The sequence below is a fragment of the Plecotus auritus genome (genome assembly GCF_963455305.1).
Source record: "Plecotus auritus genome assembly, chromosome: 6".
In the NCBI taxonomy this organism is placed as follows: domain Eukaryota; kingdom Metazoa; phylum Chordata; class Mammalia; order Chiroptera; family Vespertilionidae; genus Plecotus; species Plecotus auritus.
The window spans coordinates 85294549-85321708 of record NC_137773.1 but is presented as its reverse complement, the minus strand read 5'-3'; the positions used below and the strand labels follow the sequence as shown (position 1 = coordinate 85321708).

Sequence of the window (27160 nt, the reverse complement as noted above, 5' to 3'; positions counted from 1 at the left end):
CTCCCCTGAGTCCGGATGCACTTGATGGCACTATCCCTGTACCTGCCTTAGCCTCTCAGAACATTCTAGAACATCAGGCAGCAGCCAAGCACAGGGCCACTCCCCATCCAGGGCAAACAGTTGGTAGCAGTTCGCTGACTATAGAACCAGAGAGATGGCATAGGAAGGATCTGAGTTTGACCACCTGGGACCCCTGGCCAGGGGACAGAGTCCTCAGGGCCTCAGTTTGCTTATCTGAAAAATAGGGGTAACAATAATAGTAGCCACCCGAAATTGGTGGAGTTTTGAGGTTTAAATGAGTAGTTATACCGGGTAAGGATGGTCAGTATCAGTGAAGGTTGGCCAGTGATGGGATAAAGGGTGCAGAATTGGGGGGTGGGGAGAGGTGCTCAGCGCCCCCGTCCTACCCGCAGAATTTCGACATGTTCATCAGCCACTACAGCAGTGTGGGCACACCACCCTGCGTGCATGTCTACAAGCTGACCGGCCCCGATGATGACCCTCTACACAAGCAGCCTCAGTTCTGGGCCAGCATGATGGAGGCAGCCAGTAAGTAGCCCCAGATCCTCTGGGACTTGACCCAGACTTTCCTCTTGGGAGCCTCAGCTTGCCTGTCTATAAAATGGATTGGGGTCCCATCAAATAACACTGGTGAGAGGAGGTTGTCCTGGAGGGTGTGAGGCAGCGAGCAGCCTGGAGCCCTGCCTGCTAGGCCTCCCCAGCGCCCGGCCTCTCCCGGCAGCCCTGAGAGCTCCTCTCGAACATGACCACTGGCCCCAGCTTTCCTGTGGGCTCTGCCCCCTGGGACAGTCTCATTTCTGTGCTGCAGTTAAGGCCTGCACCTCACAGAGCAGACTGGGTTCAGGAGCTGACTGCCTGCCAGCAGGTCCCTGAGGCATCCTCGTCCTCAGGGGCAGCGTCTCCAGGGCGCAGAGCAGATGCTTGGAAGCCTTTGTAGAAGAAGGCCTGGAGGTCAGGCATGGGTGGAGCCTCAGGAAACAGGAGGCAGCTGTCAGTTTGCCCAGGAGCCAGGAGGGCGGCCTTCATGCTGCTGGGGTGACCCGAGGTTCCAATTCTGGCTGCGGAACCAAGAGCAAGTCAGCTTGTCTCCCTAAAATGTTCCTTTATCTGCAAAGTGATGCAATGTCTATTCTTAGGATGAAAATCAAACCCTTCCAAACACACAAGAATCTCTCCCTATGAAGGACGCCTTTCCCTGACCCAGACCTGCCACTTCCTAGATTTCCCGATGTTCTGGGAAATGAGAAGCCCTGGCATTTGTAAAGCATTTTATGGGCTAGAAATATCTTCTTATGTCATCACCCCCTGGAACCTTAATAGGTAAAAGGCCTTTCCACCTAATAGCTTAGTCCATGACTCTCTGCACGTCACCCACCACAGGACATGACGGAGCAGGACCCTCAGCCCTGGTTTCACAGATGAGGAAGGGTCTTGCACAGCAGCAGGGGAGCAGCGATGGGAACTTGGGTGTCCTGATACCCAGCCCTGAACCTGCAGGCAGGAGGACTAGGGTACTGTTTTCCAAAACTGCTGATCTTGCCATGTTTGCAGACAACCTCTGTGAGCAGTTGGCCAGCTGTAGCCAAATCCCACCACGCTCCATCATTTGCATTGTCTGTGGCTGCCTTAGGGCCACAACAGCCAAGCTTAGTTGTTACTACAGAGACACAGAAAGTCTTTTCGGCACTTAAAGCCAAAAATATTCTCCACCCCTTTCCAGTAAACACTCCACAACTCCTGACCTACATTACCACTTACTTATTTAACTATTAAAAGTTATTTTCTTATTGATTTTAGAGAGGAAGGAAGAGGGGGAGAGAGAGAGAGAGAGAGAGAGAGAGAGAGATTGATCAGTTGCCTTCCATACACACTCCGATTGGGTATCAAAACTGCAACCTGGATACGTGCACTGACCAGGAATTTGAACTGGTGACTTTTCAGTACACAGGACGATGCTCAGTCAACTGAGCCACACCAGCCAGGGCACCTTATTTAACTTTCAAATCTTCACTCTGTTTATCTGAATAAAATCATCTTAGAGACTTTCCTCACCATCATGATCCAAACACCAGTGCTGCTTTGCAAAAATGAAAGCAATTATAAAAATTTGAGAGAAACAGACCATGAAATTGTCTGTCAAATCCCAGAAGTGATGTCACTTTCCTCGGGGAATCCGCATCAGGGGCTGCTGGAGCCGGTTCTGGGCCAGGCTGCAGCCTGGCGCGCACGTGCACGCCCACAGAGTGCAGAGTCACTCCTGGCTCTCTGATTTAAAAAACCTTAGAAAAGCAGAGGATGGGGTGCCTCCAGCTCACCCTCGGCGGGGGGAGGCCAGGCAGTGGAGTGTGGGTGTCAGCCAACTCTGGGCTCCTGTCTGAGTAGCCACGGCTTCTCTGTCTATAGGCTGTCCCCCCGATTATGTGCCCCCGGAAATCTTTGACTTCCACACGCGGTCTGATGTGCGGCTCTACGGCATGATCTACAAGCCGCATGCTGTGCAGCCAGGGAAGAAGCACCCCACTGTCCTCTTCGTGTACGGAGGCCCCCAGGTGGGTGCTGGCCCTGTTCCCTGCACCCCCTCCCTCCATGCCAGGACTGGAATGCCCCCTCTGACCACACAAGGTTCTGGGGTCCCTGAAGCTTCTGCCTCTGGCTTTCTGTACACCTTATGACCACTGCTCCCCCTTTTTCTGCTGATGCTCCCTTCCTTGTCCCTTTGGGCAGCCCCCCTCATCCTGTGTGTTCCTTTGGGCCACCTGCCCAATAGTGATCTACTCTAACCCATGGTCACCAGCGTGGGGACAGAGGTGGCCATGGGCCCTGGGCCCAGTTCTCTGAGAAGCGGACATCTAAGGCAGTGGCTCTCACTTGGGGGAGTCCTGTCCTTCAGGGGATACTGGATGGTATCTGGGGACATGTGCAGTTATCACAACTCAGGGGAAAGCACTCCTGGCATCGATGAGTGGAGGCCAGTCTACACGCTCCAGTGCCCACTACACGCCCCTCCCACACACACACAGAATGATAAGGCCCCGAAGAGTATCAGCGCCGAAGTGAGGAGCTGGTTTAAGTCAGAGAAAGCAACTGCTGCCACACCATCCATTCCCGCACCAGCATTTGTGTCTGCTTTTTAGAGATAACTGAGGGTAGAAAAGAGGCAGAACATGGCTGAAGCAAGAAGAGAAGATTCCAGGGAGGGCGTAGCTGAGAAGAGAGCTTGGCTGGAGCCTTCCTTTCTGTAGCATGCTGTAGGAATAAGGCTTGATGCAGCATGGGCCCCTCTCCCTTTCCACTCCCCCACGTCCAGAACCCTTCCAGGCCATTCATAGTCTTTACAGTCAAGTACAGGGTCCTTACTAGGCTGGAAGACCCCCGCCCCTGTCCCTCTGGCATCAGGGCCATCTAGCCCCGTGGTCGGCAAACTGCGGCTCGTGAGCCACATGGGGCTCTTTGGCCCCTTGAGTGTGGCTCTTCCACAAAATACCACGGTCTGGGCGAGTCTATTTTGAAGAAGTGGTGTTAGAAGAAGTTTAAGTTTTAAAAATTTGGCTCTCAAAAGAAATTTCAATCGTTGTACTGTTGATATTTGGCTCTGTTGACTAATGAGTTTGCCGACCACTGATCTAGCCCATTCTGTCTCATCTCATGCTGGATTTCTTACCACTTGCCCAAAGCCCCACATACTCGCTTTGCCTTCCCCCACAGGTGCAGCTGGTCAATAACTCCTTCAAGGGAATCAAGTATTTGCGGCTCAACACACTGGCATCCCTGGGCTATGCTGTGGTTGTGATTGATGGCAGGGGCTCATGTCAGCGAGGTCTTCGGTTTGAAGGGGCCCTGAAAAACCAAATGGTAACTTTTCTTCCCAGTCCCTCCCGGGCCCTTCCTGTGTAGCAAAGGGAGATCTGGGTTTTGTTGGCTCATGGTTTGGGGCAGCTCCGGGTCACCTCCTTCAAGGACCGTCATAAGTAGAGTGGCCTTTTGGAACCAAGGGGAACATCTGCTTTGCTGCTCAGCTCTGAGTTTCGTCTCATGGGGACACAGGTATACACCCATCCCACCTGGTGCCTGATACCAGACACAGCCAGATAAGTCAGTACAGGCCCAGGTGGCAGGAGGTGCCAAGGGCTGGGCTGGACAGGGACTGGTGGCTACAGAAGGGGTGCTCACGGTGATGGTGGTGACCGTGATGAGGATATGATGATGATAATGATGGTGGTGATGACGGATGTGATAATGATGGTGAGGGTTGTGTTGATGATATGATGATGATGGTGGTGGTGATGGTGATGGTGAAGATGATGATGGTGGTGACAGTGGTTGTGTTAATGGTGGTGATGGTGATGATGGTGGTGGTGTTGGAGATGTTGACACCAACTATTCATTGAGCCCTAGCATGTGCCATACCTCTGAGTGTAGGATACTCACCATCTCATGTTACCCTCTTGTCCACTGTAAGATGGGTCCTATTCAGGTTAACACCCTCGTTTTGGGGTGGGAAAACTGAGGCCCAGAGAGAGGATGTGACTTTCTCAAAGTAACAGCCAGGAGGTAGCAGGGCAGGGTTGGTGCCAGGCCTGTCTGACCACTGCCCCAGAGAGCAGGGAGAGTGTGAATGGAGCTTCGATCTGAGAGGGAGAGGGCTCCTCACAAGGGGCAGAGGTGGGACAGCAGTAGGAGGAGCCACTGAGAGGTTCCCGGCCTCGTCCCCCAGGGCCAGGTGGAGATTGAGGACCAGGTGGAGGGCCTGCAGTTCGTGGCCCAGAAGTATGGCTTCATCGACCTGAGCCGGGTGGCCATCCACGGCTGGTCCTACGGAGGTTTCCTCTCGCTCATGGGGTTGATCCACAAGCCTCAAGTGTTCAAGGTGGGTCCTGCCCCCGCGCCCTCCCTCTTGTCTGCTAGCACCCGCCCATGCCCCTTGAAGCCCTTGGGGGAGGCATCTCGGCAGGGGCTTTGCCACGTGGCTGTTTCTCCCCGCAGCAGCCCCACGGGGCCGAGCCCCCCTCCTCATTGCCCGCCACTGCTGACCCCAGGATGGCATCCGGCTGCACAAAACCCCGCCAGCAGCTCTCTGTGGGAGGCTGAGCCTGGGACCCCGGCCTCGGATGGGCAGAGGTGGGGCATGGTGTGAAGAGCATCGGGGGAGGGGCCCCCAGGCCGGCAGCACTGTCCGGGCACCGCGGGGCGGCGATGAGGAGGAGGAGGCAGAAAGGCAGTGGGACCAGGGAGGAGCTGATCCCGGCCTAAACATGCCCGTTCAATTCACCCTCCCTCGACAGCACACAGGCCACGGGGGACACACGGTCTGAGGGCCCCTCCCTGCCAGCCCCCCCACTCCCGTGTGCATGCCCACTCCTCATGTCCTCCGGGGGAGGCCCCGGGACAGCCAGTTGAACGAGGGCTCCTGAAACCTGACCCATGTGCATGTGTCTCTCCTCTCTCTCTTTTTCCATCCACTGTGGCCCTCAGGTGGCCATCGCAGGTGCCCCGGTCACAGTCTGGATGGCCTATGACACAGGGTACACGGAACGTTATATGGACGTCCCGGAGAACAACCAACTTGGCTATGAGGCGGGCTCCGTGGCCCTGCATGTGGAGAAGCTGCCCAACGAGTAAGGCCCCTCCCTGCCCTGGCAGTTCTGAGTCACTGGGCGCTCCTGCCTCTGACACTGCTCCCTGGCTTCCACTCCTCCCTCTCCCCGCTTCAGCCTCGTGTCCCTGCCCTCAGCCTAGTCTCCTCTCCGCTCCTCCCAGGAGGTGGGTGTCTGGGTGCTCTGGGAGGGAGGCCCCTGGCCCTGCCCTCAGAATGCCCTAAGGAAAGTTCTAGGTTTGTACCACTGCACATATGGACACCCTCCTTACCCAAGCACATGGCCCTGCAACATGAACAGCCTTTGTCTTGTGGGTTTGGGCACTCTGTGGTTTGGGACCCAGGTCCACATAGTTGTAACACTGGATCCATTGGACCAGCTCAGATGTCCCATGGCATGCCTTTGGCAATGGCATCTGATTCTCTGATTAAAGAAATCAGTGTTGCCACTTTCAGCTGTGGCTCTGTCTGAACGTATGCCGGTCTCCCATGCCTTCCATGCTGGGGTTCCCTTTGCCTCTAACCCCGCCTGGGCTCCCTGGGGAGGCCAACATGCAGCCAAACGCGGAACCCCCTGCTCTATATCTGTGCCATCTACTTAAGATCATATTCACGCACATCCACTGAGATCATCCATCCATCGAGACAGATGCAGATTGCTGGTTGCCAGGGTGTGGACATGATGATGATGCCGTGGGGTTTTGCTTTGGGGTGTTGGAATGTTCTGGGACTAGATAGAGGTGATGGTTGTACAACCTTGTGAATACACAAAATGCCCCTGAAATTTTGCTTTAACTTCAGGCTATGTGAATTTCACCCCAATAAATTACTTTTTAAAATCAAATGTGGCCACTTTTGCCACATTTCAAGTGCTCAGTAGCCATGTGTGGTGGTGACTTTTGGGCTGGGCAGGTCTGTAACCTTCCATCATCCCAGAGTGCCTCGGGCAGCACTGCCCTAAAAGCTTTCCTGTGGCTCAAGCCATTGCATAGCCAAGAATACCCTTCTCCCCTCCATGCCCTGAAGTGAGGTCTCCCTGACCCACCAGTTAGGCCAATGTGTTCCCCTCCCCCCAACCGTCTCCTTCCACTACCTGTTACTTCCGCCCTCGCTGCCCCTGGGCTGGAGAAGGACACTGGGACTAACTGCCTCTGGGCGGGAGAGGAGTGTCCCACCTCAGACCCTCACCCCACATTGTCTTCCAGGCCAAACCGCCTGCTCATCCTGCACGGCTTCCTGGATGAGAACGTGCACTTTTTTCACACAAACTTTCTCGTCTCCCAGCTGATTCGAGCCGGAAAACCTTACCAGCTCCAGGTGAGTGGCTCCTGGATGCTTTGGGTCCCTCCCGGGAGTTGACAAGGTGGGCAGTGGCAATCCAGGTGGCATCACCTCTCACTGCACTTGCCACCTCTCCCTGGGCTCCATTTGTCCTTGATGCAGCAGTCCTGGGTTGATTGCTCTGGGTTCATGCTGCCCCAGTGCTGGGAACACAGACTCACCCCAGCCCAGAGCATGGTGGAGGGTGGTCATGCAACTGAAATTATCACACAGACATAGGTTTTAAACCAAGAAACTTGGAGGAACTGTCCAGGGTTCTGCAAACATCTAGGTGGGGTATTGCTGGGGTGTCAGAAAATTCCCTAAAGCGGTGGCATTTAAGGGAACTAAAGACTAAGTGGGGAGTCAGCCAGGCCCCAGGGTGGGGGAGGTGTGTGGAGGACACCAGACCCAGGAAACCAGCTGGATGGAGCAGCTTGGACAGGAGACGAGGGTGGCTGGGGGAGTAAGCTAGAGAGGAGTTGGAGACCAGGGCAGGCCCAGGTGGCTGGGGCCTTAGGTGAAAAGTGGGGTATTGGGAAAGGGATGGTGCTTTAGTAGTAAGGGGTGGGTCTTGTGGGAGGAGGGCAGCTAAACACTGGCATTTAGGGGGTGAATCTTGGTTGAGGGGGCGTGGCCTTGCCTGGATTTTGTTCTAAGGAAGAGGTGTCCAGCCCTGAGAGCAGGACTGTAACTGTTTTGCTTGCTATGTGACCAGCATCCCTCTGGCTGCCCTGTAGACAGGGGCCAGTAGGACATGAGCCATAGTCAGTTGTCCTGGCAGGAAAGGGGTCAACAGTGGAGAGCAAGAAGCCCAGTGGGTTGTGGAGGAATTCTGGAGGCAAGAGGGACAGATTTGATCACATGCCGCCACGATGTATTTCTGCTTCCCAGACACCTCCATGCGCTCTGTCCTGTCAAACTTGGCAGGAGGGAAGCAGGCAGAGTTGTTGTTGTTTTTTTTAATCCTCACCCAAGGGTAGGTTTATTGATTTTAGAGAGAAAGGAAGGGTGGGAAAGAGAGAAACATTGATCAGTTATCTCCCTTATGCATCTCATCTGGAGATCGAACCCATAACCTAGGTATGTGCCCTGACCAGGAATTGAACCTGCAACCTTTTGGTGTACATGACAACACTCCAACCAACTAAGCCTCCTGGCCAAGGCAAGGGCAGAGCTTCTGTGGGGGTGAAGAACTGTTAGAGTACCTCTCGGCAACCCTATCCCCAGCCACACATGCTTCTCACAAATAGGCCAGAGGCAGCTGCAGATCAGGGCAAAAGTCAGGCGGGCCCAGGATGGAATCTCAAATGTCCCTCTGAGCCTGAAATCATGACCAGGTAGCTGGGATAGTTGTTCCCTCCTATGTGATCATAGGTGGCAGGTCTGTTAGCCGTGGGCCTCACTTCCTCATCTGTGAAATGGGCAAAAGTACCCCCTGCCTCCCAGTGAGGCTGTGAGAGCCAAATGAATTTTCTCAGGGAAAGCATTTAGACCCTGCCTCCCCAGGAGAAACTGGAAGTGAGATAACACTCTGTTGGGGGTGGGAGCTTGGCTCACGCTCTTTTGTCTCCATGCAGGAGTGGGTGGTAGCACAGGCCCTAAGGGGTGATGCCCTGAGCCAGAAAGGGGGAGGGACTCCAGAGTGCCAGGGTAGGCCAGCAGGGTCGCTCGGTGCCACCAGCCCTGCCTTCTCTGTCCACCCAGATCTACCCCAACGAGAGACACAGCATCCGCTGCCCTGAGTCCGGCGAGCACTATGAAGTCACGCTGCTGCACTTTCTACAAGAATACCTCTGAGGGCCATGGCCCTCGGCTGCACACTTAGAGCACAAGTGGTTTCTCCGCTGCTGCCACCACCACTACCACCACCACCACCAGTGAGACCAGGCGGGAGGACCGAGTGGCCTTACAGCCCCCACCCTGCAGTGCCCTCACCACAGCCCCTGCTGGACCGCCCAGGCCCAAGAGCCACCGCCTTCATGTCCCGACGTCTTTTATCATTTTTAAAAACGCTCCTGGGTTCTTTGCCTGTTGCTTCTTGGTTGCCAAGACGGAGAGATATGGCTGACACCCACGGGGCACTTCCTGAAGCCATCCCCTCTCCCCATTGTCTGGGAGCAGGACGCCTGAACTCCGCTGGGCACTGGAGCCGTTGGGTCTGCCTCCTGCACCCTGGCCTCCTACTGCGCCCAGCCCGGAAGCATGCTATTGGTTGCCTTTTCTCCTAACCAGCCCCATTTCCTACTTGTGTTTTGTTTTTGGGGACGTTTTCATAATTATTTAAAAGACAGAAAGCAAGGGGTGCTGAAATCTAGAATTGGGGTCTATCGCTGAGTAACGGGGTTCAGCCCAGCCAGCACCCAGTGAGCCCCGCCTCTTTCGAAGCCCAGAGTGGGGAGTGGTGGCCAGCAGGTATGAGCGATGCACACGGTGCAGGGCAGCCTCCTGGGCCCGCCTTTCCCCAGCTTTTAGGCAGGCTCTGAACTTGTTCAGCTTCGGTCTCTGCTGGCCAGCGGCTGCGGCCACCCCATCCCTCCAGCCACGTGTCTGCCTGGCCCACACAGACCACAGATTCCGGGGTTGGGAGTGGAACCATCCCCACCTCAGGGTTATCTTTACTCCTTCCTTTCCCTCCCTGCCAAGAGTTTTGCCAGGGGCGGGCAAAAAAACAAAAAACAAAAAAAAAAACAACCCAGAAACAAACCACCTCTACATATTAAGGAAAGAAAATATTTTTGTCAATTCTTATTCTTTTATAATTATGCGTGTAAGAAGTAGGCTCATTAAACGATTCCAGATGGAAGCGTTGCCACCTGCCTGCGTTTCCTTCTAAGCCCTGGGGAAGGGGATGAGGGCCTTTTGGAATGTGCAGGGTCTAGGAGGTGGCAGAGCCAAAGGCATGGCGGGCTTTGTAGTCAGCCCTGGACACCTTGGCACAAAAGAGTGAGGGACACCATGCCCTGGCTGTAAGATTCCCTGCTCCTCAGAGTGGTCTAGTGAAGACAGTGCCCACAGTCCTGATGTGTCACTTGAGATCCAGCATAGGATGTGGAGGGCGGTATAGCCAGCCCCCCAGGCTTCCCCAGGGCAACAGCACAACCCAAGGTACAGCATCCTTCTGGCTGAATGCTCTGTGGGCCACCATTACTTCCTTTTGCACTGTGCTTGTCCAGAGACATAAGTCCGTGTTTCAGGCATCAGGAAACCCCCCCTTCACGTTTGTCCCAACAGCAGAGAGATCCAGGGGGAATGGAGACGGTGCCTGTGTATACGGCACACAGGATATTTGAGTTTCTGACAGCAGAATGGCCTTGCCGAGTGCAGTCATCCTCTCCATCCTTTGGGAAGCTCTACCTTTATTTTTAATTGCTTAAAAAATAAGTACAAAAGGCTATAGGGAGGAAAGATGCCCTTCGTCCCAAGTCTCTATTTTTAATAGCTGCATTCTATTCAGCTTTGTGAATGTTCTGTAAGTTATTTTGCCAGGAACCTATCAAGGAATAATAAAAGTTATTCTGGACTTTTTATATTAATTAGTATAAAGGTCAGCTGGTCTCCTCTGTAAAGAGCCAGATAGTAAATATTTTGGACTTTATAGGCCAGATAGTCTGTGTTCCAACTACTCAACTTCACCCTTGTAGTTCAAAAGCAGCCACCAATGATATGTAAAGTGTAGGTATAGCTGTGTGCCAATAAAACTTTATTTACAAAACCAGGCATGTAGCCAGATTCAACCCACAGGCTGTAATTGAACAACTCCTGGTATAAATGATACCACAACCAATAGCTTTGTACATATTTTGGGCATATGTTTGAATTTACTGGGTAAATTCCTAGAATTATCAAAGGCATATTCATTTTTAATTTTTGAAGAATACTGCCAACTTGCCTTCCCAAGAGAACGCCTCAGTGTGCACTTTGCCAAGAGGGAAGAAGAGTGTCAGTTTCTCCACTCCTTCACCAGTATTACATGTTTCCAAACATTTTTATCTTCAATCTTAAGAGGTGAAACATGGCATCTCACTGTAACTTGAACTAAAAATTTTTTTATGTGTGGGAATATTTTCATGTTTTAAAGACACTAATTTACTAGTAATAATTTGCCCCCTTTTTATCTATTAACCTCATTGATTTGTAAACACTATATATGAAGGAAATTAGTTCATTGTCATACATGTTGAAAATTGAACTATGTTGCTGATTTCAAAATGTTTTACGGGTAAGATGGCTAAAATCATCTCAGGAACAAGATGTCTTTTACTTAACCCACTGTGAAATAAAATGGAGAGGAAACCAGTCATAAGTCACAGAATGATAGAAACTGGTGAGAAAAGGGACTCAGGTTGCCCCAGGAGACTTTGCAGCTGGCAACCCTCAATCATGTCAAAGCAGGAACTCTTCATCATAACCTCCTACCCCTGCCTCACCCAGTCAACATCCAGATTGTCATGAGACAGCATCTGATGGCCAGACTTCAGTTAGTCACATTGCTTCCCTGATAATGAGGTCTGGAAACAAGTGAGGTGCCAACAGGAAGGGGGAATGAATGGTGGGCAGCTACAAAAGGACAAGTGTGACAGAAGGTCTCAGTATCTCGAGGTGGCAGGTTAGAGATGTCTGTTTCTTCCTGTTGATACATGGCCACTGTTTCCTCCACCTGATGGGGATTCCATGAGTGGAAGGGTCCCTGATGCTATTTGAGGTTACTTGTGCACGTGCTTGATTCCTTTCCAAGTATAACTGCTCATCTCTTCCCTAACTGGCAAGAACCCATATGTGGTAGACATAAAACCCTGTCATATCGATTGCAGATATTTTCCTGGTTTGTCATTTTCTTTTCAAACATGTTTATGGTATTTTTCAAAAATAACTAGACACAGCCCAGCCAGTGTGGCTCAGTGGCTGAGCATCAATCTATGAACAAGGAGGTCACGGTTTGTTTCCTCAACAGGGCACATACCTGGGTTGCAGGCTCAATCCCCAGTCAGGGATGTGCAGGAGGCAGCCGATCAGTAATTCTCATCATTGATGTTTCTATCCCTTTCTCCCTCTCCCTTTCTCTGAAATTAATAAAAAACATTTTAAACAAATAACTATAGGAAGTTGCAAAAATTGCACAGAGTCCCATGTACCCATTACCCTGATTACATCTTACATCTTAACCATAGTACATTGTCAAACCAGGGAGTTGACAGTACAATGCAATTAACTAGACTAAACCTTACATTTTAACATCTTTCACATGCACTCATTTGTGTGTGTGTGTGTGTGTGTGTGTGTGTGTGTGTGTGTGTGTAGTTCTGTTCCACTTTGTCACCTGAGCAGATTCCTGTAACTACCACCACAATCAAAACATAGAATTGTTTATTCACCACCATGGAGCCCCTTCGTGTGACCCCTTTATATCCACACCTACCCAGTTTATGGTGTCCTGACAGAAAAGTCTGTGATATCTGAGTCATCAGTTGTTTCTTTTAGCACTGCTAGGTTTCATGTCATAGCTAGAAAGCAGGACCTTTGGAATGATGGCTTTTTCTTTAAACTTTAGTGTGAATGATGGCTTTTTCTTTAAACTCCTTTAGTGTGTGTGTTGTGTATGTGTGTTTTGAGGCAAAAAGGAAAAACAAGAGTCTTAGGGCTCAGTCTTTCTAAACACACACACCTACCCCTCTTTAGTAGGATACCCAGTCAGCTCGTAATTGAAATACAATGTGTTGTTAACAACAGCTCTTGGCCACTAATTAAATTCTTCACAGTGACAGGCTGAAGGTCAGACGCAGGTGAGAATAGGAAAGACATGAATGGAACCATGCTGTGTAAAGCACCAAAAAAAAAACAGGAGAGCAGAACCAATTTATGGAACCAATTTCCAATGAATCCAGGAGGAAATTTCTTAACACAAGCAGGTATCTCTATTTAGGACAGGCTGCCACTGCCAAGGAGCGTGAGTTCTGAGGTCAAGGTTGTCTGCGGAGCAGTCAGCCTTCTATAGGAGCCTCCTGACCTCCGGAAACTGACCTTCATCCTCGGGAAGGGACGGGCGGCTGAGGGGCTGCAGTAGAGATTTGAGTGTAATACAGCCCAGCTTAAGGGTTACCTGTGACATTTTCTCTCCTCATTCTGTTCTTTCAAGTCAGGAAGAACTAGGAAAAGAGGCTTAATTCTGGACACTCCTGGCCATCGGGGGTTTCTTGAAATGCTAAGCGATTTGTGACCTGCCCCCACACACAGACACACACAAAATGATTCCTTCTGTAGTTGAAAATCTGGGATTTCTTCATTGGCATCTAATGCTAGTAGCACCTAGAATTTAGAGTTCTAACCTGCAGTCCCTCCATCAATCCTCCTGGCAACTCCTGAGGTAAGGATTATTTTCTCTTAGATTTTTTATTTTGAAATAGAATTCTCTAATGTCCCTTGCTCATCTTCCCCTAATGTTAACATGGCACAAGCCAGGTATTGAAGCCAGGAAATTAACATCAACACAATCCTATCATATACACAGACATATACAGACCTTATTTGAATTTCAACATTTCTCCCTGTAAAGTCATTTTTCTGGTCCAGGACTGTTATGGGTTGAACGCTTATGTCTCCCCAAATTCGAGTTGAAACCTAACCTCCAACGTGATAGTATTAGACGGGGAAGCTGGGGGTTGATTAGGTCATGAGGGTGGAGCCCCATGAATGGGATCAGCGTCCTTATACAAGAGCCCCAGAGAACGGGCACCTCTTCCCCGCTGTGAGGACAGGCGGAAGACAGCAGTCTGAACCAGGAAGTGGGCCCTCCACAGACTCGGAAAGCTGCCAACGCCTTGATCTTGCCCTTCCCAGCCTCCAGAAGTGTGAAAAGAAATGTGCTTTTTTGCCCCCGCAGTCTGTATTTTGGGGATAGCAGCCGGAATTAAGACAAGTATCCAAGCCAGGACCCTCACGTTGCAGCTTAGTGGTCCTGATCTCCTTATTCTGTGATGGTTCCTCAGCTGTCTTTCATGACATTTTTGAAGAGTACCGCTGGTTATCTTGTAAAACATCCCTCAACTTAGGTTTGTCTGATGTTTGCTTATAATTAGATTGAGATCCAGCATTTTGGGCAGGAATTCCAGAGGTGCATCCTGTGGGTGGCTCCATGATGTAACAGTCTCATTTTTGGTGATGTTAACTTTGATCATTGGGCTAAGGTGTTGTCTCTATTGTAAAATTACTCTTTTTCTCGTTGTAATTAACAAGTATCTTGGGGGAAAATACTTTAAGATTATGCAAATATCCTGTTTCTCATCATAACTTTCCACCACCAATTTTTAGGATCTTAGCTGCAACAATTATGAGGTATTTTCCCAGTGGTCATCTTCCATTTCCCTCACACAGCTTACGTTCATTCGTTTAAATTTTAGTGGCTATCTTTTCTTTCCCTCATTCCTTGTACATTCACTAATTGGAAGAGCTGAGTTTAGTTAGGGACGACGGAACCAAAACCACTCACCGCGCGGATTCTCCCTCTACTACCAAGCCCCGCCCCAAGATGGCGGTCAGAGCGGGACAGGGCGCTCCTGGTCACGTGATCGCGTCGCCGCTGACGTGTCCTCCGGGGGACGCGCAACGTGTCCCTCGCCGCGCCCCGTCCGACGTCTAGGCCCAGCGGACCCGATCTCAAGATGGCAGCGCCCAGCGGAAGGAGGAACGGCGGCAACGGTGCGAACTTGTGGGCTGCGCTGCTCCTGGCGGCCGTGGCGCTGAGGCCAGCAGAAGCGGTGTCCGAGCCCACGACGGTGGCGTTTGACGTGCGGCCCGGCGGCGTCGTGCACACCTTCTCCCAGAACGTGGGCCCTGGGGTAACTGCCGACGCTGAGCCGGAGGCTTGAGCAAAGGGCCCGCGGGGACGGTTTCTGGGGAAGGGTTGCTGCCTGAGGAGAAGGCTCAGACTTAGGGGGTGGGGCCTCAATATGAGTGCGGACGTGGGGGCGCTGGCGACTTTGAGGGAGCTGGGTCACTGTCCTCAGACCCTGCCTCCTCTCACGTGCCCAGCGTGCGCAAGCAGACCCAAGCGAGTTCCCAGCCATCGGAGGCAGGGCGGACACAGGTGGGGAGAGAGGAGTTGGAGCCTTCGGGTAGGCGGCTCCAGGTCCCGCAGAAGGTCGGTCCCCTTGCAGCTATGACTAGGAAGTGGACAGACGTTGCTCTTCCTGCCATTGTACAAGGTCCCCCATCTTTCGTATCACTGAAGGGTGAGGCCAGGCCCTCCGTTCCTGAGGCCGCAGGCCTACGTCTAGCCCAGCCTTGTCCCCAACTTGTTGGAGAAGTCGCTGCCTCTTTCATCCTCCTCCGTGTCTGTGATAGTATCGATTGCAGCTGTTTGTTGAATGCTAACCTACAGCCTGGTACTGTGCCGAATGCTTTATATGTTAGGCCTATTTTGCAGATGAACGAACAGAGGCTCAGAGAGGTTTGCACCTCTCCAAGAGCCACAGCAGCGCCGATATGAATCTCCAGGTGTTTCAGCTTCCAAAGGGGGGCTGCGGGTGTCCCAAAGCACAAGCTCCTAGAGGGGTGGGTGTTAGAGGGGGTGTGACCTCCTCCTTCCCTTTTTTATTCCCAAGAAGCCACAGGCACTCACTAGTAGGGAGGCAGGAAGGGCAATTCTGGGTTGTCAGTCACTGGGAGGCCTTGCAGTGCTGGCTTCCAGGGACACCCACCAGCGCTCTCTGCCTCCTTCCCCTTTAATGTAGATTTTCAAAAGCCGGATCTTCTTAGACATCCCAAGATCTTGCCCCTTAAGAACTAAGGATTACATCCTACCAAGCCTTCTTTTCCATTCCATTTTCTAGGACAAATATACTTGTGTATTCACCTATGCGTCTCAAGGAGGGACCAATGAGGTGAGTTGTACAAAATTCCATGTAATTTAGTGTGACAGTACCTGTTGTCATATAGAGATGCTTTCCCAGGATAATGGGGTTATCATGGGTGGGTTAACTTACACTCATCGAATTCTCTTTAACCAATAAACACGCGAGTGCTCATGTTAAATAGTGGCGGTAGTTCCACTCATAATTCCACAGAGTGAAGGGATGTCAGGACAGAAGGAGGGACATGAGCTGTGAATCTGCCATTCCCAAGAGGCTCTATTAGAGGTGATGCATTTGTTTTCTGTGCTAACAAATCACCATACACTTAGCAGCTTAAAACAACCCCCATTTATCATCCCTCAGTTCTGGAGGTCAGAAGTCCTGGGGCTCAGGTGGGTGCTTCATAAGCTAAAATCAAGGTGTCAGGTAGTCTGGCCTTTCATCTTCCAGGCTTGATTTGTTGTCAGAATTCAGTTCCTCACAATGTAGAACTGAGGTCCCCCTTTCCTTGCTGGCCATTTGCTCCATCTGATGGCAAAAGAGGAAGTGAAATAAATTCTAAGCACCAGAAGGGCGCGTTGCACAAGAGGTGCCAGTGGCCTTTACACTAGCGGCCACCAACCTTTCGGACCTCGCGGCCCACCAGTGCTCCGCGGACCACCGTTTGGCGATTGCTGCTTTAGACGGTGAGAGCGGCCTCTGCTGGCAGCAAGGACACAAGGGCTTCAGTCCTACAATCACAAAGAACTGATTCTGCCACCACCAGTAGAGTTGGAAGAAGACCCCAAACTCCAGTGGGAATACGGTCTGGCCTTCACCTTGATTTTGCTTGTGAGAGAGCAAAGGAGCAGCCCCACCATATCCAGACTTCCTTTTTCCCCCCCATGTACCTCATCCGCTCCCCTTTGGTAGCCATCAGTTCGTTCTCTATGTCTGTGGGTCTCTTTCTGTTTTGTTTTTTTTAGATTGCACAAATAAGTGAAACCGTATGGTATTTGTCTTTCTCTTTCTGATTTATTTCACTTAGCACAATTACATTCTAGGTCCATCCTTATTGTTGCAAGTGGCAAGATTTCATTCCTTTTCAGTGCTGAGTAATATTCCATAGTGTATACATACCACAGCCCCATGAGGCAGCCTTGTGTGAGTACGCAGCTGCACATTGCTAGTTCTGCACCTTCTCTGGGTGGGGCACACCCACGTACACAGCACTGCCCCACTCACTCCGCATGGGGCAGTCCTGTGTGGGTACCACGACATTTTGCTAACTCCGAATTTTCATTGGGTGGAGAAGCCCCATGTGAGCACACAGTAGCACTTCACTATCTCTGTACTTTCTCTGGCCAGGGTAGCCCTATAGGCAGGTACGACAATATTTTGCTAGCTTTGCACTTTCACTTTGGGAGGGGGCTCCACGTGTACACACAGCCCAGTGGGACACCCTATCATACCTGCTGGGTCAATCTCAGGGTGGAGGGGCCCCTTGTGTGCATGCTATGGCACCCTCCTCTTCCTGTTGGAGCTAGCTGGAACTGGCTGAGAACCTGCTACAACACCCTACAGTTTGGCCAGAGAACCTGGATAGAGAGGGGAAACATAAATAACTAGAAACCTGGCGCATGAAATCTGTGTGCGGTACAGTCCCTAGGCCTGGCCTACGATCAGGGCCATCTTCCCCAGTTGCCTGAAGCCGGCCCTGCCCCCCCTCCCCCACCCCCTCCCTCCTCCACCTCATCAGGTGATAGGTGCCTTACGGCTGGCCGGGGAGGGGGAAGGGGGGACTGAGATGTCACCCCACCCTCCTATTCCCCCCGCCCCCCGCCCCGCTTGCTGGCCCCGCCCCCACCTTGGGTGGCCATCAGGCGATCAGAGCCTGCCGGCTGGGGAAAGGGACCAAGAGGTGGTCAGTACGCCTCATAGTGACTGGTTCAGTGGTTGTTCTGCCGTGAGGTTTTGAGACTCTCAATTTGCATATTACCCTTTTATTATATAGGATGGCACCCACTGGTTCCTCTGGTTCTGGGCTTCTCAGCTTGCAGAGCTTTCTCAGCCTTCTCTGTGTGGTTTCTATGTCTTGGTTGTGCAGAAGCTGTATAATTGGCTCACAGTTGTCTCTCAGGAGGAAGTGCGCTAAGTATTTCATGTGCTCTTAGGAGGGATGAGCTCTGTGTCCACCTACACCTCCATCTTGGACCTGCTTTTTGAATTACACACTTTAAAAGGGTGAATTGTACAGTATGTGTAAACTAGTAATTTGTTCCTTCATGGGTGCTCCAGGCAAAAGGCATCTAAGTGACCATTTACTCCCATTTAATTAACATAAAAATGGCCTTGTTCCCATTAATGAAAAAGCTTTGATGTTAAATGGGGAGTACCAGTAATCTGAGTCCATTATTACTCTTGGGAGAGATTGTAAACTCATTTTACTAACAAACTATGAAAGTAAGTGCCTTAGGCAGCCTGGAACATAAGAGTGCATTTTCCATTTCCTTTTGGCCAGGTTTCCAGAGGCCATAAAAATTAGAATACACAGGTAGTGGGGTGTTTTGGAACCAGTTTAAATTTTAAATTTTTTTAAATATACACTGAGTGGCCAGATTATTATGATCTCTGAATGCATAATAATCTGGCCACTCAGGGTGTGTGTGTGTGTGTGTGTGTGTATATATATTAGAGGCCCAGTGCATGAATTCGTGCATGGGTGGGGTCTGGCCAGCCTGGCCAGGAGGAGGGGACATGGGCAGTTGGCCGGCCTGCCTGTTGGTCAAACTCCTGGTCGAGGGAACAATTTGCATATTAGCATTTTATTATATAGGATATACACTGAGTGGCCAGATTATTATGCGTTCAGAGATCATAATAATCTGGCCACTCAGTGTATACTTTTACTGATTTCAGAGAGGAAGGGAGAGGGAAAGAGAGAGATAGAAACATCAGTGATAAGAGAGAATCATTGATCGGCTGCCTCTTGCACACCCCACACTGGGGATCGAGCCTGCAACCCAGGCATGTGCCCTAACGGAATCGAACCGTGACCATCTGGTTCATAGGTTGATGCTCAACCACTGAGCCACTCCGGCCAGGCTAAAATTTTAATTTTTAAATAGCTAATACATTCACATCATCCAAAAAGAAAAACATATAAAAGATGGACAGTGTCTTCTACTAGTCTAGTTCCTGCCCACATCCTACAGGTATCCACAATTATTAAAATCTTGTTTTAGAAAGCAATTCAGCACTTTTCCTTTAGCAGAGCAGACACTAGATAAACAACATAGCTGAGTAAAAGAAGTAAAGAGCTAGAGTAGTTTCACTGCCCCTGAGCAGAGCGTGGGGCACCTGGAAGCCAAGCTCCAGCAGGGGGTCCAGGAAAGGTTCACTCACTCTGCAGAGCTGGAAGTAGACGGGCAGCTCTCAGGGCCACCCTGCGCTCCCCAGGCTGTGTGTTCTGGACTGACCCATGTCTTTCTCCTCTCCCCAGAAGTGGCAGATGAGCCTGGGGACCAGCGAAGACCACCAGCACTTCACCTGCACCATCTGGAGGTGAGCTGTGGGTCCCAGCAGTGGGGTCTCCTGGGCGGAGTTGCCTTGGCTCAGGCTGCTGGGGGTGAGTGCACTGCTGCTCTGGGCAGCAGGGAAAGGGAGGGGCAGACACACCACCAGGGTCCTGCACCCCTGGAGGGGCACACAGGGAGTGCCACAGAGGGAGGACTTCTTTATGCTCCTGCCAGCAGGCATGAATGCACTGTCTTATCTTCTTTTTTGTTTTTATTTTTTCTTAGTAGACATTTTTTTTAGAGCAGTTTTAGGTTCACAGCAAAATTGAGCAGAAAGCAGAGAGATTTTGATGTATTTTCTTGCCCCTCCCCACATGCACAGGCTCCCCTATTGTCTGCATCCCCCTCCAGAGTGAGACATTTGTTGGCAGGGACCGGAGAGCTCCCCGGGGAAGCGCACTGACCCTGAGGCCAAGAGGAGGTTATGGGGATTGAGGAACTGCAGTCTACGCAGTAGCCACAGCACCAGAGAGAGGGGTCAGGCTCCCCAGATGCTCACCTGCCACTGTCACCCTCAGTCACACTCATGGTTCATGGGCTCAGTCTCCCTGCCAGGGACTGATGTCTTGTTCACCCTTCTTGTTACCCCACTGCTGTTGCCCAGCTTGAGCGAGTGGTAAGCCAGGGAAGGGATGGAGGAAAGGGAGTGCGTAGCCCTGGGTGGGGAGGAGGAGGATGGGACATCATGGAATCGTGTCCCTTCTGTCCTGGGCTCTTCTGCCTCAAATGTGTCACCTCAAGCAGAGCCAAGTTCTCAAACATTTATTGTGTGTCCAACAGCAAGTCCAAGCTGTGGCTTCACCCTCAGTAGCCCGGGGTCCACACGGGACAGATCAACAAATGGGACACAGTGGGAGAGCCATTAATGAAAGGAAGTGGCGCATTTTTAAGTTTGACATATACAATAAAGACACGATGCTTTTTTAATGCATTTTTAAATGTTTTTATTGATTTTTAGAGAGAGGAAAGGAGAGGGACACATAGAAACATTGATGGATCATCAGTCAGCTGCCTCCTGTATGCTCCCTAATGGGGACCAAGCCTGCAACCCTGGCATGTGCCCTGACCAGGACTGGAACCAGGGACCTCTTGGCATATGGGTCAATGCTCAACCACGAGCAACACTGACCAGGCTTAATGCATTCTTTTTTAATCCTCACCCGATGATATGTTTTATTGATTTTTAGAGGGGAAAGAGAGAGGGGAGCATTGATCATTTGCCTCCCGTATGTGCCCCAACTGGGGATTGAACCTACAGCCTTTTTTTGGTGTACAGGATGATGCTCCAACCAACTGAGCCACCCAGCCAGGGCGAAACAGCACGTTTTAATCACACTTGCAGTGTCATCCCACAGTCTCAGTGCTAAGCAAGCAGCAGGTACTTACTAAGTGCTATTGGGAAGATTCTTGGCTTTCTGCTGCACTGCCTGCCCCAGGGGCCAGGAGCCCAGCACCCTCATCAGGTCAGACCCTGCCTGAGCCACATCTCCCGGCCTCATAAGTATCACAAGGAAGGAGCCTGGGACAACCTCATTACGGGGAAGGCTCGTTACAGGGTTGCATTAACCGTGTGCAGATCGCTGCCTCTCACAGGGTATCTGAGCCACCAGCCCTCAGGGGCACAGACCCAGGCCATGCAGGCCCAAGGACTCACTGAGCCCGACACCTGCTCACCATGGAGCCTCCTGCTCAGCCGAGGTCCAGCCTAAATGGGCCCCAGCCTCCAGATTTCAGACATGGACTGACCCTCCATCCATGCAGAGGTTTTGAGAATCTGGGAGACTCCCTGGATGCCTCCTCTTTATCCCCACCACCTTCTCCCCTCACACCCCCATCCCACCACCTCCTCCCCCCATACCCCCGTCCCTAACACCTTCTCCCTGGCCTCCCTGCTGCCTTCTCTATTCCCCAACCCATTACGTCTGCTTTTCACACATGGCCAGTTGGAGCTCTTCACACTGCAGACATCATCATCCCCTTGTTGGCACCAGTCCTCCTCTCTTTTCTTGTGTGTGTTAATTCTCACCCGATATTTTTCTATTGATTTTTAGAGAGGGGGAGAGACAGAGAGAGAGAAACATCGATGTCAGAGATCACATCGATCAGCTGCCTCCCACACATGCCCTGACCAGGGCCAGGGATCGGGCCTGCAACTGAGGTTCGTGCCCTTGACCGGAATCGAACCTGGAACCCTTTAATCTGCGGGCTGACGCTCTATCCACAGAGCCAAACTGGCTAGGGCACCAGACCTCCTCCCTTGGCTCCTCTCTCAGCTCTGGCCATACTGACGTTGTGTTTATCAAATGCCCCCACTTGCACCTTCTGAGGGCCCTTTGTAGCAACCATTTCCTCTGCCTGGGCCAGCCCTCCCCCTCTCCTTCCTAGTTCACTCCTATATTTCTCACCCTCCAGGATGCTGCGGCCCCCATGAAATACCTGATGTCGTTGGCACTCAATAAAAAGCATTTGGTGAATGAGCATGAGGGTCCCTGCCCTAGAACAGCTTGCCTTCAGAAGGGGACAGAGGCTTGTCAGTAAACCAGCCAGAAGAATGTTGTGGAAAAGGAAAGGGAATGATGTTGAGGGGCCCCGTCCATACTTCCCAGTCAGCAGTGCTTGGAAACACGCAACCCTGGGCTGATCCCTCGCTGACCTTTCTCTGCAGGCCCCAGGGCAAGTCCTACCTGTACTTCACACAGTTCAAGGCAGAGGTGCGGGGTGCCGAGATCGAGTACGGCATGGCCTATGTGAGTATCAGCTGTGCACTTTGGGGTGGTTGCCTGAGGTGTCCCCTGGGAAGACAGGCAAGAGGAGGAGGTGAACATAACTTGGAAGAACATGGGACACTGCCAACCCCAGGTTTGGGGGCGCAGGGGAAGAGGCGGTGGTGGTGCCCAAAGCAGAACCCTGCTGACCTCCAGAGACAGCAGGCAGGTGGGACAGGAAGTGGACACCTGGCATCACTCTCCTACTGCCTGCCAGTCTCCTGCTGGTGCCCCCATTGGAAAAGCCAGCAGGAAGCTAGAGGGCAGGGTGGCCTGGATGCTCAGCTCTGAGACACGAGGAGGGACAGCAAGGGTGGCAGTGGCCGGGGCAGGTGTGTGGCTCACTGGTATGTGTGTGGGGTGCCACATCCCTTGGCCCCAGAGACCTGTGGTTCACGGGCTGGGCAGTGCCTTCTGCGCACTCCTGACCCCCACATCCCTTTCCAGAGGCCGACCACACTGCAGAGCCTACCGTGTTCCTACCACTTTCATCAGTTCAGGTTCAACCAAGAAGCAGAACCCCTAGGAGACGGGCAGCGAGGCAGAGATTGTTTGCCAGGAATTGGCTTCTGCCACGGGGACTGACCAAGCAGCCCTGGAGTCCAGAGGCCAGGCAGGCTGAGGCAGGGCTGGCACTGCAGTCCTGGGGTGTGATTTCTTTAGGGAAGCCACAGCTCTGTTCTGAAGATCACTCCCAGTAATTGAGTCAGGGCCACCCAGGTCATCAAGGAGAAGAACCCTCTCAGGATGGGCTTTTATCACATGCACAGAACACTTCACAGCAGCACCTAGCGATAGTCATTGCGTAACTGCAGACATGGCTGCTCCAAGGTGACACATCAGACAGTCACACTCTGAACTAATGACTCTCCAGGGTTCCTTTAAAACTGTTTTAGCTCATTTGAGAGCACAATTCTAATTTTTAAAAATTACATTTCAAGAGACTGCTGTGCTTGTCCCATTTCCATAAATTAAGAAAAAAATTGAATTAAATACCTTCTTACTAGGATTTGCAGTGAAGGCACGAAGTTTTAAGCCAGTTGACAATCTCTTAAGTAGATTAGCCAGCCACTTCTCCTGGATTCTCTATGTGCTCAGAAAAGTGTCACCCAGCTCTTCAGTAAACGCACAATGTTTTAGTCTTTGCCTCTTGGGAAAGCAAACCAAATCGTGTTCTTTCCTGATTAGGGAAGTTTCCACTTTTTCCCTTTCAGTCTAAAGCTGCGTTTGAAAAAGAGAGTGACGTTCCCCTGAAAAATGAGGAATTTGAAGTGACCAAAACAGCAGGTGTGTAAGAGTGGATTGTGGACATGGAACCCAGATACTGGGGGAGGTGGGGGAGAGGTGACAACAGAGGGCCATCAGGGGGCCAAGCGGTGAGGGAGGACAGTTGCAGGGCACATCCGGACTACAGGCCAGGCATCCGTAAACTGTTCCTGTAGGGCCCCATGGTAAATATTTTCAGTTTTGTGGGACCAGTGGCCTCTGTTGCAACTGCTCAACCTGCCCCCATCAGGCAAAGGGCACACCACGTGTCAGTGAGTGGATGTGGCTAAGTTCTAACAAGACTTTCATACTTTATGAACTTGGAAATGTGAATGCCATGTCACTTTCCCATGTCACAAAATACCATTTTCTTTAGATTTTTGTTAAAATGCCCTTAGCTCAAGAGTGGCGGGCCACACTGTGCCAATCCCTGATGGATAGCTCGTGGTCTGTGGGAGCGCTGTGACCTCCATATGGCCTGGCTGTCCTGGGCTCTGTGACCAGGAACAGCTTCAAGATTGGGGCCTCCAGCCCTGGCCGGTGTTCTCAGTGGGTAGAGCATTGCCCGCACACCAAAGGGTCACAGGTTTGATTCCAGATCAAGGCCAAGTACCTGGGTTGCAGGTTGCATCCTCGGTCCCGGTTGGGGCATATGCAGGAGGCAACCAATCGATCTTTCTCTCTCTGTGTGTGTCTTCCCCCCTCTCACTCTCTCGGGTGAGGATTAACGAAACAAAAAGATTGGGACCTCCTGAGCTCCTGAAAGCCACCCATCCCAGTCCTCTGAGCTATGTTTAGCCACAAAGGGCAGATGCTGAACAGAAAGGGGTGGGGAGCTCTGAAGTTGGGGGTTGGTGTTCCAGAGCAAGGGTGGACAAGTGAGTGGTTAGGATGATGGACATGGGAGCTAGCCAAGGGGGGAAGCCCTGAGGGTCCTGGGCTTCAGGGGAAAGATGAGGTGAAGGAACCCATGTGGCTATGGATGTCACTAGGCATGAAACCCTGGGAAGAAGATGGCATGGGCATTGCTTTAGGGAGGAAGCGCCTGAGTCTGGATGGAGCCCTGCTTACAGGCCCTTGAGGACATGGGGACCATTCAGAGTAGAGGCCAAGGACAGAGGATGTTAGGTTTGGGGCAGACCCTGAGCCCTAGGGCACACAGTAGAATTGCACATGGAGTCAGGGTCTGGCTAGGTGTGGCGATGGCGTTCGCAGATTCCCTGGCCCTGCTGTAAAAGCATCATATGGTCCTTGAACAAGTTTGCCAGTGTTAGCAGGAGGTGATACAGCCTGGCCCCCACGCCATTCATTTTCAGTGTGGCAAAAATGACCATGATTTTTCCCACCTTAAACTTTCCTGTGGAATCCCACTGCCCTCAGGAAAGGCCCACCAACCTCTTCAGGTTTTTTTCTGTCTCTCACCCATAAGACTTTCAGGGCTGGGGTTCTTTCCACATGCAGTTAGCTTTGGGGACTGCTCCCCTGCTCTGCCAGACCCCACCGGGCCCTACCCTGGCCCAAGGGTATCTGGGCAGTCTCAATGGCACTACCGTGCATTTCTTATTTTGCAGTGTCCCACAGACCCGGGGCGTTCAAGGCTGAGCTGTCCAAGCTGGTGATCGTGGCCAAGATGTCACGCAGTGAGCTGTGACCAGCAGCCCCATTGAGGGCGGCTTTCTCTCATCTCTACTAAAAGGGCGGTGCCCTGTGAGATCTGGCGCATTATTGGTTTTCTAGGGGGCACTGGCTGATGTTGCCCTCCTCAGAGGGGTTCCCAGGGTGGCTGAGGCCCTGGGACGAAGTCCACGGGGCCAGGACGTTGAGCGGTACTGTCTCCCCCCCTCCCCCCCGCCAGTTCCCCATCTTCCCCAACACCACCACCACACCCCCCTGCCCCGCTCTTCTGAACACAGAGTCTGGGTCTGAGCCCGCTGCTGCTTGTCTTACCAGGAGAGGCATCAGCACAAGGTGGGGGGTCGCAGCTTTCCTAGTGCCAGCATGTCCCCCTTGGGATCAGGCCAGACTCCGGATGCTCCGGAAAGAGTAGTCCTGCTGTCCTCTGACCTCAAGTTGACTGTTTTCTTACCATTTCCCCAGGAGACCACCTTCCAGACTAACTGGAAAGACATGAAATGTCCTTTTGTATTTAAATAAATAAATAAGAGTTAAAAGGAACTGCATAGACTGGGTGTCTGGTGCTGGTGCCCTCCTGGCAGGGCTTGAGGGGCAGGGGCCCAGGGGTGACAACCGTAGGAGGCTGGCTGCCCTCACTCCCCTTCCCTGTATCCCCCAAGACACGGAATTTTAGGCACAGTGTTTCTGTAGGTACAAAAGCACGAGATCTGAGGGAGGCAGCCGCGAGCCTGCTCCTAGGCCCGGGCACTGCAACTCCCTGAACACGTCGGGCAGACCCCACCACATCCAGTAGGTCACACAGGTGGCCCTGGTGGGGGTGAGCGCTCCACGGCCGACCTGCTCTTTTGACCCAGGTGGTAGGTTTGCTTAGTTTTCTAAAGTCAGGTTGTAGTAGGGTGATTTAAAAAAAAAAATCACAGCCGAAACCGGTTTGGCTCAGTGGATAGAGCGTCGGCCTGCAGACTGAAAGGTCCCGGGTTCGGTTCCGGTTGAGGGCACGTACCTTGGTTGCGGGCACATCCCCAGTGGGAGGTGTGCAGGAGGCAGCTGATCGATGTTTCTCTCTCATTGATGTTTCTAGCTCTCTATCCCTCCCCCTTCCTCTCTGTAAAATATCAATAAAATATATTTTAAAAGAAAAATCAAACAAAAATAAATGAAACCCAAATCAGAGGTGTCTTGGTCTCCTGGCTGTGGCGGGGCTGGGAGCCTGACCTGAGCCTAACTTCTGACAGTGTCTTCACGAGCAAACAAGAGGAAAAGAAACCGTGTGGCTGTGAATTGGGTCCTTCTTAAATGGAATCACCATGTTGGATCAACGGAGGCCTCTCTGTACCTTTCACCCACCTGTGCCAACCTAAGGACCTGGACACTGCTATGCCCCACTTGCCAGAGCAGCAGTGAGCTGGGAGCATTTGGGGTCCTGTCCAAAGTCTCACCTGTAGGCAGCAGAGCAAGGCTCTCACCTGTCCACACCCCTGGCGGGCCCTGCAGTCAGACAGTTTCAGATTGGGGTCGTCATGAGCGTGAAGAATAACTTCTCAGAACAAATAACCATCGAAGAGGGACTGTGGGCCCTGACGATGTTCAGGGAAACAATCAGCCAGCCTTGGCTTCTCCACCTCAGGAGAGAAGTTCTGAAGGCTGCACATCACAGGGAGGGTCCGCGTCCAATGATGGCCCAGCTTCAGTCTGGTGAGTACAGCCAACCCCAGGTCACCACAGCCCAAGAGATGATCGTCCAGGGCCTCCTGCCACAATGGACAGTTGGACACGGCCCTGAGGTGTCAGCGGAGGGAAGGGGATTTTTCTAGTCAGCCTGCAGGGGTGGGCAAATTTTTTGATTCGAGGGCCACAATGGGTTCTTAAACTGGACCGGAGGGCCGGAACAAAAGCATGGATGGAGTGTTTGTGTGAACTAATATAAATTCAAAGTAAAGGAGCGGAGGGGAGAGCAAGAGAACCGGATAGAACAGCCAGATCCGGCCCGCGGGCCGTAGTTTGTCCAAGGCTGGCCTAGAGTCACCGCTACCAAATTCCTGGGTGTCTCCAAGGATGCGGAACAGTGGGCACCAAGCACCAGGACATGGGAGGGCATCTCTGGACACACAGACACTTCCCCTTGCCCCATGTGACACATGCGTGCATCTTTAT

The 27160-nt window shown here is 51.9% G+C and overlaps 2 protein-coding genes across 5 annotated transcripts in view; both read left to right on the top strand.

The window, feature by feature from the left end:
* Positions 1-9748, top strand: part of DPP9 (dipeptidyl peptidase 9) — a 37211-nt gene extending 27463 nt beyond the window's left edge. Inside the window, exons 15-22 of one of the 4 annotated variants that reach the window (XR_013960914.1) lie at positions 414-549; positions 2425-2570; positions 3727-3873; positions 4736-4888; positions 5005-5139; positions 5494-5636; positions 6820-6931; positions 8642-9745. Coding sequence is in view for 2 of the 4 variants with exons in the window: in XM_080674507.1 (XP_080530633.1) it covers positions 414-549; positions 2425-2570; positions 3727-3873; positions 4736-4888; positions 5494-5636; positions 6820-6931; positions 8642-8734 (930 nt within the window). In the remaining 2 variants the exon portion in view is untranslated. Of the gene's footprint in view, positions 1-413; positions 550-2424; positions 2571-3726; positions 3874-4735; positions 4889-5004; positions 5140-5493; positions 5637-6819; positions 6932-8641 lie in introns of all 4 variants that reach the window. The other 3 variants (XR_013960915.1, XM_080674507.1, XM_080674508.1) reach the window with 3 other exon arrangements.
* A 4773-nt stretch (positions 9749-14521) lies between these two features.
* On the top strand, positions 14522-26138 carry MYDGF (myeloid derived growth factor). Its single transcript, XM_080674559.1, has 6 exons — positions 14522-14769; positions 15763-15813; positions 19265-19326; positions 22006-22087; positions 23320-23392; positions 24943-26138. The coding sequence occupies exons 1-6, from the start codon at positions 14593-14595 to the stop codon at positions 25020-25022; spliced, it is 525 nt and encodes a 174-aa protein (XP_080530685.1). The 5' UTR covers positions 14522-14592; the 3' UTR covers positions 25023-26138.
* Positions 26139-27160: the final 1022 nt, after the last annotated feature.